A 17298-nucleotide genomic window follows, 5' to 3' on the forward strand; every position below is an offset into this window, starting at 1 on the left:
TTCGCTACCCGTAGCATGCAGGGGGGCTCGCTGCCGCCCCGCGTCAAATGACGTTGTTGTGGCACGGCAAAGTGGGCCTGAACCAAAGTCCTGGATGGCGATCTCTGGTGCAGGTTTTAGCTTGTGTAATAGCTTTATGCGATGGCATATCACTGGTCAGCTATGCCGTACATGGCTGAGGCTGAGTATCACAATATTGTATGTTTGTCGTTCAAGTCATTATTATGTCTTTCGTCGATCATGCTATTCGTACAAAGTGCGCTATTACTATGGAAACCTTTTCGTTACATATCCGATAACGCCATTGAAAAAGAAGAAACGCTCATTACTACTCATTGCTTTGGACAAAACATTACAAACTAAGCACCTTGTCTAGCCTTCTCGGCGCAGATTAGCGCAATGATACGACTCAATTCTGCGCTCTGGGCAAACTGCTCTTGCTTGGTCTTGTCGTCTACATCCTCACACGCTGCGATGTCGTTACTGACTGTCAACATGCGGTTTTGGAGCGTGAGTAGCTTGGCGAGGGTGTTGTCGAGGAAAGGTGCGCTGAACGTGATGTTGGTTGGGGAGGCGCCGTTGTTAGGCATGCGCATCTCGAGTTTCCGGGGTGGCTTCTTTCCAGAGTTTGATGGAGCAGATTGTTGTTGTTGTTGCTGCTGTGGTTGGGGCCTATGGAAGGTCTTGTTAGCAGATGCACGTCGGGATAACAGATAGCGCAATAGGGGTTCAAGTTTTTGTCGGTAGATGGTAGCGCAGCCCTGGTTTTCAACGCCGTCGGACCCAGAACCAGAGAAACGCTGCCAGAGGAAATTCAAGGAAATCTGAGAAATTTCAGGGAAACTCACTTCTCACGCTCAACAAAAGTCATGTTCTCCGCCATCTCCGCAACGCGGTTCGCGATTCTCGAAGCCATGATAGTGTATGGTGACATCTGAGCTTGCGACGCTCCGTTGGTTGCGCCGTTTGTCTGAGGCTTCTTGTTCGCACTCTGAGCCGGCTTCTTCGCAGACCTAGAGGCGGTGGTCTTGTTGGCGGTGCGCTTGACGGGCGCGGATGCTACTGAGGCTGCGGGCATGTTAAAGGATGTGATGTCTAGTTTCGAGTCAAATCTGTAATGTTTATCAGCTCCAGGTTCAGATGGATATTTGAAAGCTGCTCGCGTGCACTACTCGAACATGCGCCCGGGTCGACAGCTGTAAAGATTTAACGTACCGTTATTTTTGTGAGTGTATGATGTGATTCCTGGAAGAAGGGATGCAGTGGAGGCAGTCTTAAGAATTGGTGTCTACCGGAGCGAGTATAGTGTTACTGAAGTAGCTTAATGACCTAACGAAGGGGTACCGGTGCTTCGAATATCTTGCTTGCTGACTTGGTCGCACGCCGCCACACATCGACGTCATCCGACGGCTCGCTGACAGGGGTTGACGACGCGCAAGTGGAGCATCCATCTTGATCTCGAACCGTTGCCCTGCACTGACGTCGCGGGTAACCCGCCACTGGTGCTGGTAGTCGTGCTTGACGTTTGAGCTTCAATGTTCGCTCGTGTGCGAATTGTGAAAGATGTCGCCTGCTAATGTTACGAAGAAGCCGGTCGTCACCAAGTCGCCGGCTGCGAAACCCCCTGTGAAGAAGGCGACGGCTCCAAAGCCGACCCCAACCAGCCAATCAGCATCCAAGCGGCCAGTACCAGCTGCCGTCCAGAGGAAGAAGAAAGATGACCTTGGTGCTGGATTAAGGATTTCGAAAGAAAATGTCGAGGCGCATCCAGCTGGACCACCGCGTTTTGGAGAGTTAACACAGGCTGAACGCGCCTTCACGTTAGCCTCAACGTTCTTGTCTGGCGTTCTGGCGTAAGCATATCTCTGTGCCAGTCTCCAGATACACACCAACTAACGCACAACAGTATAAGCGCATCTCAATTCCTGGGCGCGCCGCTGAAGCTCATTGACCCGCAGTTCTACGATGGGTACATGGCATACACTAAGGAATGTTTTGCCATCTTGATCACCTGTTTAACCCAATGGTGGGCCCCAACTGTCGTCCGTGTATCTGGCGACTCCAGTATGGTCGGTCAACTCATCAAGCGCAAAGACGGATCTCTACAATGTAACTTTGCTGATCGCCTGGTTCTCATGGCCAACCACCAACTCTACACTGACTGGCTATACCTCTGGTGGATTGCTTACACAAACAACATGCACGGTTTCATCTACATTATCCTGAAAGAGTCATTGAAGAATATCCCTATCATTGGGTGGGGTGCTCAGTTCTACAATTTCATCTTCTTATCCAGGAAATGGGAGGAGGATCAACGAACATTCAAGAAACATCTGACCAAGCTGAACAAGAAGGGAGATCCTATGTGGCTAATCATATTCCCGGAAGGGACCAACCTGTCTAAAACCACACGCGAGAAGAGTCAGAAATGGGCACAGAAGAATGGTTTGCAGGATATGAAGCACCAACTACTCCCACGCAGCACTGGTCTCAAGTTCTGTCTGAACGAGTTGAGAGAAACCACCGATTGGCTGTACGACTGCACCATCGCATACGAAGGTGTACCAGAAGGTCAATTTGGTCAGGATATCTTTACCTTGCGCTCTTCTTTCTTCGAGGGAAGACCTCCGAAATCAGTAAACATGCATTGGCGACGATTTCATCTCGATGATATCCCATACGAGAATACGCACGCTTTTGAGGTCTGGCTGAGAAACCGATGGAGGGAGAAGGACTATATGCTCGAATATTTCAGTCGCCACACTCGCTTTCCTGCAGAAGACTTCTGGAAGAACCATTTGGATATGGATACCAAGAGTGAGAGCAGCAGAGGCAACGGAAGCAAGACCATTCGAACAGTGCCGCGGCCGGCGGTGCAGATTGAGACAGAAGTCAAGTCAGGAAATTGGAACGAGTTCGTCAAAATTTTCGCACCGATAACGTCCGTCATGATGGCCTTGACAGTAGCCTACGGCGCTTCGCCTGCAGACCTACCCATACCTGGCGGCAAAGAGTTCTTCGAGAATCACATCAAGACGCTGCTAGGTCAAGGTGGCGAGATGAAAGGCCTACCAAGTCCAGAACAACTGGAAAAGATGATAGAAGGCGCTGCGCAGATGGGCGCCGCACAGGCAGCAGGACCAAAAGAAGTTCCCGAAGTCCAGCGTCTTACGCAAGAAAACCTGGCCAAGTTAGTCAAGGAAACAGCGATAGCAAGTGGCGCTGTAATGCCAAATGGGATGAGAAGAGCAAGCACAGCAATCCCAGGTGCACCTACGAAGACCTTGGAAACGCCAACCGCCACCACCCCGGCCGCAAGACGAGCCCAGAGTGCCATCAACCTTCCAACGTCATCCGCAAAGAAGCCTACCACTGCTGCTGCACCAAAGCCAGGCACCGCCGCACACGCCCGAATAAACTCTACGTCAGCGGCAACTAAGAAGCCAGCCCCGACACCTACAGGCCCGATGAAAGAAATGATGACCGCTTCGGGTGTCATGATCAAGGTGCCTCAAACAGAAGTCGAGCAAGCTAAGAAAACCGGTACACTCACCATGAAAAACGGTGTCAAGATCAAAGTTGGTAAGGATGAGATTGAAAAAGCTCAGGAGAAAAAGGGAACAACATTCATGACAGCAGGTGGAGTGCCAATCAAAGTCACGCCTAGTGGCGCTGTGCAAGTGCCCCAGAAGGTGGATAAGGGGCAAGCGGTCAAGAAGACGGGAGAGTTGGCAAAGAAGATGGATGCCATCTCTACGCCAGCGAAGAAAGCTCCCAGCAAAATAGCCTCAGGTACGAATGGGACTGTGAAGAAGACCCCTGCAGCGAACGGGACTGCAAAAAAACCAGTCGCTGCACCGAGGAAGCTTTGAGATAATTTCTTATGATTGCTATGGACAAGTGTTCAGGACACAGCATAATTAGGGTTAAGATATACACGGCTAGGCGTTGGGCATGTCTGTTTGCTTGTATGTAAGACACGAACATATTATCTTTCGAATCGCAGCAAGGAATCCTCCTCGGACACTAGTCATGTGAATAGCGATGTCGCCAGCGTTTGCTGTACCGGGAACATACCCAGAAACATACAGCAGCTCGAACACTCCTTTCCTTACTTGCTGTACCAAGTCGTCTTCTCAACATCCGTGCCCCTCCATTCCCATCGCTCGAGCACACGTCCATCGTTCGTTATTGCACCGCTACACAATCTGTTAAATCACCATTCCTGCATAAGAATGAATGCTTAGAACAAGGCAGCAAGCCTCGTGAAAAATGTAAGGACAGCTGTTGAATCAGGCAAGAAACATGCAGACAACATGACATGCGGGGATACCGCACGACGCAAAGATGCATGCAACAAACATTACCTCTTCTTCTTTGCAAGCTCTTCTTGCTGTAATTTGTGCATCTTGGCTCTTGCGCTCTTGCTGCCACCCAGCTTGGGGCCTGTGATGGGCGGCGGCGCACCCTTGACGGTGGGAGCAGCTGGTTTGCGAGCTTGTTGTCTCGCTTGCATGGATTCGTAGTATTCGGAGCGAAATTGCTCGACGAGGGCGTCGTCGGTGTTGACGGAAGGGTTGACGTGGGGGTTTGTGGGAGTGGTGGAGTCGAAGAAGTCGACTGGAGTATATGTCAGTCAGGGGATTGTCATTGTAAGGTTGAGAGAGAACATACGTTTAGCTTCTCGGAGCACTGCCTCCACCATTTGGTCGCGTCGTTTATCTTCGTCCGTCTTCCCGTTGGCTTTGGGCTTGCGCCACGCGTAGCCGTACTTGTCTCGCCGTGCTTTGCTTGCTGGCGGCTCAGGCTCGCCCTTGTCCCATCGTTTCCAGGCTTGTTCCGTGCGTGCAGCAGCTTCTGGGCCCAGATCTACTTCCTCAAGCTTGCCCTGGCCTGCCGCCAATCGGTTGCTGTGCTCGTTATCCGCTGGACTGCCAGTGCTAGCGGACGTGCCATGCGCCGCTGCGCTCGAAGCAAAGGTATGTTGCAGGTCTGGTGCGATGGCTACTACAGAAGCCTGGAGATGACTTGGTATGGGCCAGCCGTATTGGCGATAGTTCTTTTCAGCCATGCGAGCTTCTACATATTCCGACCTAGCACATTAGCCTCCGTGCTTGACGTTGCCCTACTTGGAGCATTTTACAGTCTTCTGGACAGTCCACTTACATCTGCCTGTCATCGCGATCTACGACCTGCCCCGTTTGCGCGACGAAGCGACTCGTATACTGGTCTGGCCGGGGTGCTTCTACTTGCACCGAATCAGTCCGCGATGGTTCTACTTTGCGTACGGTTTCCTTCAGGCGATCTCGTGGGCGCTTTCGGTTGCGCAATATTTCCTTTAAGTTCGGAACCGACTCTTCTTCGTCGTTGGTTTCTTTCGGCGGCGGTTGCGCATCGTCCAGAGTCGCAGCATCGGGCAAATGTGAGGCGGAGACAGTAGGCGCGTCGTCTTCGGCAAAGACGCGCTTCGGATGCGCGATCTTGCGGCGCTTGAATCGTATAGCGGGCGGCGCTTCGTCTTGTTGTACTGTCGACATGGCTGAAGATTTGCACAAGAGTAGGTTGAGAGGCGTGCATCGATTAGATGTTGATACGCGGAGGAACTAGGGTCGCGAACCATGGAAGGGTCCAACGTCATAGATCTTACACAACATTCACCACTTGATCTAGCAAATCGCGTATTATCTACAATGCATGGAGACGGACGTATGTAGGAACGATCTGCATCTAACAGTGACTCTGGGGTACATGTAATGCCGCAAGGCTGATGTACACTTTCACGCATCCATTATCTGATCAAACGGATCATCAGATCTAGAGCACCTACATGGCGTGACACTCAGCTCATAAGACCAGGAGTTAGCCGACTTCCGCTTTCATATACCATGACTGAAGTAGCCTGCTAGTTTTACATCCCTTACTCCTGTGCTGTTATTATTCATACATTGAGTTATCAGCGCAAGAGCCAGCTCATAGTCTTCTTTCGCATTTACAAATTTTGTTCATTGCGATGTAAGATAAGTACTTCTCAGCCTACTATACAGGAAGCCAGCCGCCGTAACGCTCAAACGCCCAAGTCATACCCGGTACATTGAGTAGCGAAAGACTGATGCAGGTAATATCAAGCAACTTCCTTAACCGTTCTCGTTCTCATTCCCATTCCCATCCACATGGTATCAATTTACATTGCCATCCTAGTCTCCCTTTAGGCCGTTGCAGAGGAAACGGTCTCGATCTCAACCTTTGGCAGCGGCGCAGACTTGCCGCCAAGGTCTGTTTGCCGTGCGTTGGGGTTCTTCGTGTAGTAGTTGGAGATTGCGGATTTGATGGCATCTTCAGCAAGCATGGAGCAATGTACTATAAGCAGTTAGTATCTCGACCCTATCTATTGTTGTTGCGAAATGGATACTCACGCTTTACAGGTGGTAGGCAAAGCTCCTTTGCAATCTCTGTGTTCTTAATCCTCGATGCGTCCTCCAGTGTCATACCCCGAACCAATTCTGTGAGGTAACTTGAGCTAGCGATCGCGCTACCGCAGCCGAAGGTCTTGAACTTGACGTCGCTGATGGTGTTGTTGTTAGGGTCGACACGGATCTGGAGCTTCATGACATCGCCACACGCGGGCGCGCCGACGAGTCCAGTACCGACGTCGGTATCGGTCTTAGACATGGAACCAACATTGCGTGGCTTGTTGTAGTGATCGAGCAGTGCTGCGGATGTTAGCTGAGCGTTCTCGTACGGATATAAGTCGGAAATGGTGGTGCGATGACGAGGTGATTGTCATGGAACGCCTTTATCGCCACCACGTCGACTTCTCGAACAAACAGTATGGGGCACTTATCTTTCTCGTGGTACTGCCGCCGACCGACTGCTGAAACTGCAGGGGCTGCTGTGCGAATGGGCGAAACGATGCTGGGCCTGGCGGCGGTTGCGAGCACTCTTCCGGCCTGGGCAGGCACTGCTGCTGCGACTCTCCTGAACATGGTGGTGGTCGATATGTGCGGTGTTTCGAGGTTCTGTGGTGTGGATTTTTTGTTTTGGCAGCGGTTTGGATAGCGTGTTGATGTTGGTGTAGGTGTAGCGGAGGTGGATGGCGATCGAGGAATTGAAGTAATGATTAGGAAAAGCGATGGTCGGCGACGTAAGTCCGTGCACGACATACCCCACACTTATCACATATTCTGGAATCAGCTCGGGCTCGGAGAAAAGCTCCAGTTCTCCGACGAGCGAACATCAGTTGCACCTTTATCAGATGAGATTTCAGCTTCATTCAGGCTACGCCTGCAGCTAGTCCGTGCTATCTTGACATCGTCTAGCAGCTTGCGCCGCAATGCTCCTGACCCCTTCTCTGTTCGCCGTATCGTCAATGTTAATGCTAATCCGACACAACTCCGCTTTCGCTATGCTAGTCCGAGACCTAGACCCGCCGCCTTACAAACGCCTGAAGAAATACACATAGGCAAACTTCTTCATCTCCTCCACGTCGGCTGCCTTAGCGACCTTCTCGTCGTTGAAGAGCACCCATGATGCAGCCTGATCATCTGGCAACTGCTTGCGCACAAACGCGACATAGTGACTGTTAGACGTTAGCACGTTCTCGTGTGTGGTAAACGAGTGCGGTTGACTCACCCAGCATGTATCGAGCTACCCTTGTGGCATACGATGGACTGGAGTTGGAAGTTTGCAGGCAGCGCCTCGCTACCAGCCAATGGCTTCTCTGTTGGCTCAGCAGGTCCTTCAGAGCCACCGCCTTCGTCAAAGTCGCCGGGTGCATCCGGGTGACTAAACAGCCAGTCGACAGCACGCTCCATATCACCGCCTGTTTCCTTTAAAGCCTGACGTGCTTGGGGAGCATTGAATCCCATGGCCCCTAGGTTCTCAATCTTCTCAGGGTCGAGAACAGATGCAGCAGCCGCGTCTCCACCAGAACCAGCATTGAAGTCGACAGGATCATCGATATCTGGATCTTCCATATGTGAGAATAGCCAGGTCGTTGCTGCTTCAGCATCTTCATTGCCAGTGGCATGCAGAGCCTTCTCACATCTGACCCTAGGGAAACCCATGGCTTCGAGCATCGATAGTGCAGCTTCGTTAGGTGACCATTTTGAACCTCCAGCCGCTCCTGTGTCTGCGTCTTCTGGAAGAAGCTCCTCACCTTCGCTCAATCCCTTTGACTTGTAGGCGTCGAAAGAGAACGGTTCATCGTTGACAATAACGGGAACATCTTGCTTGGTGGGCACCCAGTTGACCAGTTCGAAGCGCCTGGCGTTGACAGCCAATACTGAAGGGAAAGTCTTGAACATGCTCCTCTTCGTGAATCCATCCTTGCTGCCACACGCACCGCAAGTAAGCTCAACCAATTCTTCAGCTGTGAAGATGTCGAGACACTCCTTCAGCGATACTGGCTCAAACTCTTCCTTCTCTTCCGTTTTGCCGTTTCCATCGGTAACGTCCATCTGCGAGTCTTTCGGGATTCTGCGGATGGGAACTGGGATAGAGATATTCTCCTGCTCGTCTGTCTTGTACCGAACACGCTTACAGCTAACACACTGTAGCCGTTGCTCCATGGCAAAGCGGAAGGCGCCGACTGGATCCTTATGAGGCTCAACATGCTTACTGCGTGAGACTAGTTGAAGCATATGCAAAAGTAGTTCGAACGCATCCTGTTGTCGCATAGTTGAAAACTCAGCGTGGCCTCTTCCGATCAGATGTTTGAGCATGGCAGGCGCAAGGCCGCGCTGGTGTGGAACCTCAGGGCTATGCTCGCTGGTAGTGACGTCGCTGTCCGGCTTTGAATACCGACCTGAGATCATTCCATCGGCGATCTTGCGTAGCTGAGTTTCTAGATCTTCGGCGGGTAGCGGTGTCTGCGGTGGGGCTTCATTGGGGAGATAATATCGATCCTTGAACTCTTGGATCGAGAACAAAGCCTGGAGGGTACTATTAAGGTAGCAACTGTTACCCAAGTTTTTCAAGCCTGTGAAGTTTGGTCCGAACAATGGTTGTAGCTCTTTGCCGTCTTCAGTCACCATAGCAAAATCCCATCGCAAATTCTGCTCGACCTGCATCTCCGTAAGACTCTTCTCTGTCTTGACCCTATCTTTGATGTTGATACCCCAGTGTGCTAAATGGTCAGGCAGCTCAGGATCTATGCGCTCTTCGTCACAAGCGTAACAGTAGATATCGGCCGTACCATCCGCGGTGAGAGATCCGAGCTTGACTGCAACCGGATGACCGGTCGACTTTGTGTGTCCAACGCCGTGTGAATTGCCACCAACGCCACCGAATTGCTGACGGCCACACCCTAAATTGCCGCAGGTCAAGCATAGCCAAAGGTTTTCGTTGAGCTCACACTCAGAACAGTGACCCAAGCTTTGAGACTCTATCTGTCGCGCTGCCTGCTGTTCCAAGCAGAGTGTATGTTCGCAGGCGGTCAACTCTTGCTCCCATGCCTTGACTTCCTGCTGCTTCGCAAATGTGTTCGCCTTGAGAACTGCGTCTACAATATCCGGAAGCTTTCCTGAGCTCTTGTCTACATCGTCGATGCCGCACTCATAGCATTTGACTTGGGTCGTGGTATCGTATCGGTCAGACTCGGTTTCAGCTGCAACGGCGAGCTTCGTCATCTTTTGAGGGGGTTCATCGCGCGTGACCCTCTTGCGTGTGCGCTTGATGTTCAGGACAAGTGGGTGGTTTGTAGAAGAAACATGGAGGAGAGCATGGTTTCGATCGCTCGTACATCCACCGTTGAAACAGTAGAGGCACACATCAAGGCCGGTGGGGTCATCGATCGAGTCAAAGCACTGCGTGCAGTCTTCTCGATATACAGACTGTGTTGGTCCTGGCGGATGGAGCTCTGGATCATGTTAGCATGGCGTAGATGGAGCATGTAGCTACAAATCCCGTCAAGGCGACAAGACGCAGCGGACATGTTTGCCACTCTTCTCGTCTTTCGTTGTGCAAGAATAGAACCTAAGCATGGCAATGAGAGCTTACCGGGCGCGTTCACGTGTGTGCAAGCCATGCTTGGTGGAGTTTGCAGGGAGGCAAGGTAAGGTGTTGGATGTCGCGACGGGTTGCATGTAAATTGATTTGTTTGGTATGACATAGGCTAGGCTTCCAGAGCGAGCTCCCCGCGGCGGGGCCGATAAAAGTGGGTACACTACCGCCACTACCAGAAGAGAAATAATCACCACGCGAGAGCTCCACCTTCTGCCTAGGAGCTCAAGCCCGACTTGATACACGCTTCTAGAATTACATTGCTGAATCTGGAGTTTGAGTCACAATGAACACGGTATTGTGTTGAGAAGCTTGATTACATTTATCGACCAACTGTATCAGAAGCTGTGCTAGTTGAGTTCCGTTACGCCCTTCCCTGAAGAATACCGCCTATTTTCCTTGCTGTCGTGCATTGATAGACCAGTTTTGGAACTGAGTGAACAGCACCGGCTGTAATGGAGACTTCTTGTCTGCAAACCACTGCTTCTGAGTTTCGGCGTAAACGTCCACCACACCAGCATAGTTTGCTTTCTCAAGACCAACAAGCACCTTTACTACGTGTAAGCTGGCGGAGCCACATGCATCCGCATGGACCTTTGCACCGTTCCCTAGCTTCGCCTCCTCGTGAATTCCCTTCAGTAGCTCCCATACATCCTCCGTGTTCTCTGGCTTCGGGAGGGGCGCCTTGCGCTTCGTGCGGGTATCGAAGAAGGACTTCAGCATCTTGGCCGCTTTGTCTGCCGTCTGCTTGTTTGCGTTGGCTCGAGTACGACGGAGTACTGGGAGGAGAATTTCCAGAGTAAGCGGGTTGGAATATTGCTTCTCCATGTACACGGCAAGCAGATCTAGGACTCTCGACTTAAATTGAACCACGTTCTGCTTGGCGTCTTCCCGCTCCTTCTTCTTGCTTGTTGTCTTGCTTCGCTCCTTGAAGATCTTGCTGAGGTGTGGGTCAAGCGCCATCATCTGGTCGTCGTCCATGTCAGACTCGTCGGATGTCTCTTCCGCCGCGTCACCGTCCACATTCGGCTTCGACGTCTGAAGAGTCAAGGCCAGCATGTTGTTGAATTGAGTCAACTCTGCATCTTCCTCACCATCTTCATCGTCGTCGCTTGCGTCGCTGTCGTCATCCTCGGAGTCCGAATCAGAAGATTCAGAGGCCGCGTCGCTGTTCGACTCTTCCCCATCGACCATCTCAACGTCTGAGTCGTCTTCTTCGTCGTCACTTGAATCTTCCTCCTCAACGTCTTCATCACCCTGATTGAATAGCTCTTTCTGTCCCTCGAGGTTCTCTTCAGTGTCCAGGATTTCAGTCAAGGACCGCAGTCCTTCAGCACTAATCTCTGATGCGAAGATAGCAAATGCTTCTTCTCCGATTCGACGGAATAGTGTTCGTGTGTTCCCTGAGAAGGAGAGTACGATCTCGACAAAGGCATTTTGACCATCGGAAGTCGAGACCTTGTTCTTCTTCTTTGATGACGTCTTTCGTGACGCCTCGAAGGCTTTGTAGGACGCATCTAGATCATCAAGCATCATGACGGCATCCCCCTCGCCATTGTAGGCTTGCAAGAGCGTTAGTGAGTACAAGAGCATAAAGCCTTGCGCTGCCAGCTCGTTACCGGCTATCGAACCCTGTAATGCCATGTTAGCCAAACGACAGATGAACAGGAAGTGACATGCTTACTGTCGCAGAGATGGCGTCGAGTGTATTCAACGCCTTGTCCATAGTACCCAGAACCGATGCGTCTGCCTTGAAAGCAAGATCCAGTTTGGCAGACTTGTCGCTCTTGGCTCTTATCATGTCTAGAACCATGAGGGCGACATCTGAGCGAGCACCCAACTTTACATCCAGTAACTTGGTCAGACAAGATGATAGGCGCTCTTGGAACATTGCCCGACTCCGATCACTGATAGCGGGAAGAGGCACCTTCTTAGTATCCGCACTCTTTGAAGGAATGAAATAAGCACACTCAACCAGTGTCTCCAAGATTTCTCGCAGCCAGTTAGACTTTCGCTCATCTGCGGCGCGACCTTCCCGTCGATGGGCAACATCTTTCTTGAAGGTCTTCTCATTGAACTTTTCGTATCGCTTGTATTGTCTGACTGTGTTCAACAGCAGGTCGGCAATGGCCTGCCGGCGGCTGTCTGCGACTGCTTGTTCCTCACAATCAGGACGCAGAATCAGTGACTTGAGATGTCGTACAATCTTCATCAAGCTTTTGTCATCTGCCGATGCGAGGATTTGCTCGAGCGTTTTCGTCTTGGTGATGCGGTCGAACTCAATGCTGCCGTGCTTCGAAGTCAATGCAACAAAAATAGGGAGGGCTGTTCCATCTTCCTGATCGACTCTGAGCTGGACAGAGCTCAACGCAGCGAGCGCGGCCGAATGGAGGAACCTGTCTTCCTTTTTGCTTTGGTTGATGAGGGTACGCATCAAATTTGGACTGAACAATGCAGACACAGCCCCATCTGGCACACGGGTGATCATGCTACTCAGCAACTTGAAGCCCCACGCTTTACGTTCGTGGGACGCTGAGGAAGAGAAAAGATTGCCTATCACAGTCAGTCATACAAGCTAACCACTCTTTTAGATGATTCGACTTACTGTCTACAGTGTCGATCCAAAATTGTGGAAACTCAACCTTGTCCTTAGAGTCACTCTTGCTTTGCTCATCCCTTTGCAATATCTCGGCAAATGCGAGGTCCCAGGTGAAAGACGGGTTCGGGTTCGTAGTCCCGGTTTTCGTGGTTTCGTCTTTTGCATCTTCTGACTCGCTCTTGTTGAAGTCTTCCTTCAAGATTTTGGCAAGCCGAGAGCGTTCTTTCTTTGCTAATGGGTCTTTATCGTGCCAGACACCCTCGGGCAGTGCCTCTGGATAATGTGCTTTGACGGTAAGCCACACCGCCACACCCTCGGGCGTGGAGACAAGCTTGAATGTGTTGAGTCGTTCCAACACTTCTTCGGCACATCTTCGGTACTGTAGTTGACCTTTCAGACTCCTCACTGCTTCGACCAGTACCATCCCGCATTCTTCCCGTAACCACGGAATGTCGCGTGCCATTCGATAAACATTGTCCAAGAGCTTGTTCCAGGAGTCCAGCGAGAGTTCCGGTTCAAGGAGTATTGATGATTGCATAATGGCCTTGAAACCAAACAGTTTTCCAATGGTATGGTCCCGTTTTTCCTGTGTCTGTTAGCTTCGCAATATTTAGCATATCTGCAGTCCTACCTTTCCCGGTACGTTGCCTTTGGCTTTGGTCTTCTCTTCCACCATCTTGATGACGGATGCCGCATCAAGCTGCGAATCCTCGTCATCATCCTTTGTTGCTGCAAAACGTTGCCGTAACAACTCGGTCAGCGTGAGCGAGAATCCGACCCTAGCAGCTTTGCGCTGACTGCAAAGGCCTTTGATCAGGCGTACTAGCGCATCTTCCACATCTTTGGCCGATGGCTTGTTTTCGGGCGAAAAGTTGACGATGATTTGTTTGGCAGCTTCAAGACGAACATCATCTTCCTCGGCTGCCAGGTCTGCGTAAAGCTTGGAGAGCTTCACCTGGTCTGTATTACTTTGTCTGCGCCGTTTTGCGGGGGCTTCCTCCACTTTTTCGATTTGATCCGCCTCGCGCTCCCTCTTGCGTATTTTGCTGCCCATTTTACTTGATTTGCTGATGAATGTATTGGACTTTGTCGCGTTGCGACTTTCGAGAAAAGTCAAGCACTGTTTCCAGAAAATTTGGGTGCTAACCATATATGGGCTAGTTGCTCAATGTCCAGCCACCGCTAACGTTGACGGGGGTCGTGCGCGACTATGAGCATGGGGACTTCTCCGAAATCTGTGTAGGAATACAGGACGTCGAGATTCGTCAGGACTTTGTGCCAAGCTTGCACCCAGAATGAATATACATTGGGTGTCATATGGGACCATGATCAGCCATCCACTATGGAGACACCTACTGATGGTTGGCAAGGGTTTGATGCATGAGATCATACAGACTATGGCATTGACGAACAGCAAGGCGCGCTCTTGACATGACGTTCGGGGTATAGATGTCCTGCGAAGGAGCCCGTGTTTTCTGAATTATACTTTCAAAACACTATCTCGGCAAAATCTATCGTAAAGGTATACGTAAAGTTTTAGTGATAGGTACAGCTCCTGAACCCAAGCGCCTTTCTACATCCAACGAGACTTGTCATCCATGATGGATTGTGATCAATCAGTCATCGTCATCGTCATCAAAGCCTGCAAAGACCCCGAGTGGCTTAGGACGGTGTGTGTTTTCAGAGGGAAGCTGTTGGGGTATTAATTTGCCTGGAGAATCTGTAGCCACCTCCTGTGCAGCCACATCCTGCTGTTGCTGCTCCTGCAGTACTTTGTCCCTGTCTGCTTTGAGATGTGCAGGTATGTTGAATTCGTCCAAGTTTTTGCCCTTCTGCAGAAAAGGAAGCACGAAGTCAGTGTATGTTTCACGTCAATCTGCAGGTTCCGACTTACCTCGCGCCAGTACTGGAGACTGAAGAGAGCGCCCGCGCGGATCTTTTCGTTGCTGGGCCACGGATACCAAGCCAGGTTGCTAGCTTTGAGCTTCTTCAGCCATTCTTCTTCTTCGGGCGTGATTTCGAGTGCAGGACCAGCAGCATCTTCGCCTTCCTTCTGCCCTTGTACAGCTTCAGTCGCCGTTTCTACAGTCTCTGGTGGGAGAGCAGGCGTGTTGAGGCCATTAGTAGGGGCTCCACTCGAGCCGACGTCTTCGTCCTCCTTGTCTTTGTCTGCTGCAGGAATGCGCTCACGGTACGTCGGCGGCACTGTGTATCTCGAGATGTTGGTCGCATACTGTAAGAGCTCGTCGAACGGGACGGCGCGTGAATCTTCTGGGAATGTCGTCACAGACGTGTCAAACAGCTCGTGGCGCAGTTCGGCGAGCTTCTTGACGGACGTTTTGAGCTGTTCTTCGAGAGCGTCGGCTTCTGCGCGCAAGTGTTGGATGCGCACATGGTTTGCCTGGTGTTTGGCAACTGCACCATCTTAGTCAGTGTTCTCAGTCAAAACGAATGGCAGCATACGTTGATCCAGTCCTTCACTGAGCTCGTCGTCAGCAGCTACCAAGTCGACTGCAGCTTGCGTGGCTGGGTTGTAGGCGGCGATTGAGTCGACCAGCGTGGTCAGGGCCTTTTCGACGCGCTCAAACTGCTCGTTGAGGATGTCGTCCATGGTTGATCAGTAGGCGTGCTGACGGCGGTGGGGCTAAAGGAAAGCGCAGTAAGCGTGAACGTGGTTCGGGTGGAGCACGCGCATACACGTGACCAGTCATGCGCGATTATGCGCGGCGGAAGATGGGTCGTAGGGCTGGACGTGTATGCAGGTTGCGCGCCAGACGGACCAAGCTGAATGGCCAGCGACAGCAGTTCGGTATTCACTTTGGCAATGATGAAACCGGGCCTTCAAGGGCACGAATCACCCACTGGCGCTGTGCTAGACTCGCGGGGTTGCCCGCCGAAGATGCATGCGAAAGCGGGACATGACGAAGCGGCCAGGGCCCTCTCGGCGTGGCCGCTATTTGTGTCGACTGGCTGGAACCCGAGCTGTCACGACGACCAGCATATATCCTCCGCTCACACTACCTCTGCCCGTCTACACCCACATCCTAGCCTCGTACATCGCCTATTGCATTCGCCTGCTCCTAGAGTGCTGCGCCTTCCCGTCACCAAGCAGAGAGCACCCCGCCATCGATTGGTCCGCCACCTACTACCAGCTACTACCCTTTGATTGCTGCTCCGCCTACCGACACCTGACGACTGCCTGCCTGCTCCCTTCACTACATATTCCGGTGCACTCCTAAATTCTCCACCCGCGATATTCCGCACATCTTCTAGCCATGGGTAAATCGTAAGTTCTCTCTCCTTGTTGCTTTGTAATGCGGGGCCTTTGCGCCTACCACCCTATCGTCTGGGGACTCCTGCCCTTCACCTCGGACACGCGCCTCGTCGAGCGACGGCTACACGCTGGATCGGACCTCGTCATGGACTCTCTATCCAGGCGCAAATCTCGCCTGCCCGACCCCACACTCGACCACCCACCGCGCAAGCATGCAGTCAGAGTTCGACATCGACAACCACGAGACGCATGCGCATCCAGCGTCGCCGCCTCACGTTCCGCCACAGGCGCAAGGAATACCTCTACTAGAATATGAACACCCGCCACTCAAGTTTGCGCGCCGCCATCACACCGACATCCCCAGCCATGACGAGTCCGGATATGCGCACTACAAGGATATGCAGAAAATCGCCTTGGCGAATGCCATACACGGTTTCGAAGACGAATTGGGATCACGCTGCGGCATCAAGTGCTTGGAAACACAGAAACACAAGCTGATCGTGTCCCATCACAGCCAGAGTAAACTATCACAGCAGGAGCTGGCCGATCTCCAGAAAGCGACACATTTCGACAAGAAAGAGTTACAGCAATGGTACAAAGGTGTGGCCACAATGGTCTAAGTTGGCTGGACCGTAACTGAGTACATACAGGCTTCCTGAAGGACTGTCCATCGGGCATGCTCACCAAGGAGGAATTCCAAAAGATCTATAAGCAGTTCTTTCCTTTCGGCGATCCGTCATCGTTTGCAGATTACGTCTTCAATGTCTTCGATGCAGACAAATCCGGCACAATCGACTTCAAGGAGTTTATTTGCGCATTGAGCGTCACGAGTCGCGGCAAGATGGAGGACAAGCTCGACTGGGCGTTCCAGCTGTACGACATTGACGGTGATGGCAAGATTAGCTACGAGGAGATGTTGGCAATCGTAGAAGCCATCTACAAAATGGTATGTACACAGGCCCGAGGAAATGCCTTCATCGCTGACACATACAGGTCGGCTCCATGGTTAAGCTCCCGGAAGACGAAGACACCCCCGAGAAGCGCGTCAAGAAGATCTTCCGGATGATGGACAAGGACGAGAACGGCAGCTTAGACATGGCTGAGTTCAAGGAGGGCTCGAAGCGCGACGAGACTATCGTTTCCGCCCTGTCTCTCTATGACGGTCTTGTGTGAGGGAGAGGGTTGATACCCAGTGTCATTTTCTATGCTTGTTTCGTTATAGTCGATATCACAGCGCATTTGTGGGATTGGCATACCATTGTCTCTTACTGTTAGGGTGGATGACATCGCCTTGGCGTACCGGACATCATGAATGATGTATACAAAGTGCGCAATTACTTACGTGGCGAGGGATGCAAGAAACAACTTGAAACGTCTTATGCTTATACATATTGGCATGGCTGTGATTTTCACCCATGGAGCACTC

General features: G+C 51.6%; 8 protein-coding genes across 8 annotated transcripts; 2 read left to right on the top strand and 6 right to left on the bottom strand.

The window, feature by feature from the left end:
• Positions 1–154: 154 nt before the first annotated feature.
• On the bottom strand, positions 155–1562 carry CC77DRAFT_1043230 (hypothetical protein). Its single transcript, XM_018527307.1, has 3 exons — positions 1216–1562; positions 849–1112; positions 155–672 (listed from the first exon to the last, which is right to left on the bottom strand). The coding sequence occupies exons 2-3, from the start codon at positions 1076–1078 to the stop codon at positions 360–362; spliced, it is 543 nt and encodes a 180-aa protein (XP_018381859.1). The 5' UTR covers positions 1079–1112; positions 1216–1562; the 3' UTR covers positions 155–359.
• Positions 1336–4094, top strand: CC77DRAFT_374319 (acyltransferase-domain-containing protein). Its single transcript, XM_018531418.1, has 2 exons — positions 1336–1853; positions 1907–4094. The coding sequence occupies exons 1-2, from the start codon at positions 1564–1566 to the stop codon at positions 3870–3872; spliced, it is 2256 nt and encodes a 751-aa protein (XP_018381860.1). The 5' UTR covers positions 1336–1563; the 3' UTR covers positions 3873–4094.
• CC77DRAFT_1023804 (hypothetical protein) lies at positions 3874–5760 on the bottom strand. The gene is made up of 3 exons (XM_018525734.1): positions 5167–5760; positions 4675–5093; positions 3874–4620 (listed from the first exon to the last, which is right to left on the bottom strand). The coding sequence occupies exons 1-3, from the start codon at positions 5535–5537 to the stop codon at positions 4364–4366; spliced, it is 1047 nt and encodes a 348-aa protein (XP_018381861.1). The 5' UTR covers positions 5538–5760; the 3' UTR covers positions 3874–4363.
• A 445-nt stretch (positions 5761–6205) lies between these two features.
• CC77DRAFT_1064904 (iron sulfur cluster assembly protein-like protein 1) lies at positions 6206–6983 on the bottom strand (the record flags this gene model as incomplete). The annotated part of the gene is made up of 3 exons (XM_018528769.1): positions 6206–6357; positions 6414–6710; positions 6740–6983. The coding sequence occupies 3 exons, from the start codon at positions 6981–6983 to the stop codon at positions 6206–6208; spliced, it is 693 nt and encodes a 230-aa protein (XP_018381862.1).
• Positions 6984–7583: 600 nt separating this feature from the next.
• On the bottom strand, positions 7584–10063 carry CC77DRAFT_1023807 (ubiquitin carboxyl-terminal hydrolase 14). Its single transcript, XM_018525735.1, has one exon. The coding sequence runs from the start codon at positions 9624–9626 to the stop codon at positions 7626–7628; it is 2001 nt and encodes a 666-aa protein (XP_018381863.1). The 5' UTR covers positions 9627–10063; the 3' UTR covers positions 7584–7625.
• Positions 10064–10291: 228 nt separating this feature from the next.
• On the bottom strand, positions 10292–13687 carry CC77DRAFT_1043235 (hypothetical protein). The gene is made up of 4 exons (XM_018527308.1): positions 13230–13687; positions 12605–13184; positions 11684–12552; positions 10292–11631 (listed from the first exon to the last, which is right to left on the bottom strand). The coding sequence occupies exons 1-4, from the start codon at positions 13650–13652 to the stop codon at positions 10390–10392; spliced, it is 3114 nt and encodes a 1037-aa protein (XP_018381864.1). The 5' UTR covers positions 13653–13687; the 3' UTR covers positions 10292–10389.
• Positions 13688–14021: 334 nt separating this feature from the next.
• Positions 14022–15501, bottom strand: CC77DRAFT_996801 (hypothetical protein). Its single transcript, XM_018536490.1, has 3 exons — positions 15062–15501; positions 14493–15013; positions 14022–14430 (listed from the first exon to the last, which is right to left on the bottom strand). The coding sequence occupies exons 1-3, from the start codon at positions 15207–15209 to the stop codon at positions 14215–14217; spliced, it is 885 nt and encodes a 294-aa protein (XP_018381865.1). The 5' UTR covers positions 15210–15501; the 3' UTR covers positions 14022–14214.
• Positions 15502–16084: 583 nt separating this feature from the next.
• On the top strand, positions 16085–17045 carry CC77DRAFT_944084 (EF-hand; the record flags this gene model as incomplete). Its single annotated transcript, XM_018534943.1, has 3 exons — positions 16085–16472; positions 16523–16818; positions 16866–17045. The coding sequence occupies 3 exons, from the start codon at positions 16085–16087 to the stop codon at positions 17043–17045; spliced, it is 864 nt and encodes a 287-aa protein (XP_018381866.1).
• Positions 17046–17298: the final 253 nt, after the last annotated feature.

The sequence above is a fragment of the Alternaria alternata genome (genome assembly GCF_001642055.1).
Source record: "Alternaria alternata strain SRC1lrK2f unplaced genomic scaffold CC77scaffold_21, whole genome shotgun sequence".
Classification (NCBI taxonomy): domain Eukaryota; kingdom Fungi; phylum Ascomycota; class Dothideomycetes; order Pleosporales; family Pleosporaceae; genus Alternaria; species Alternaria alternata.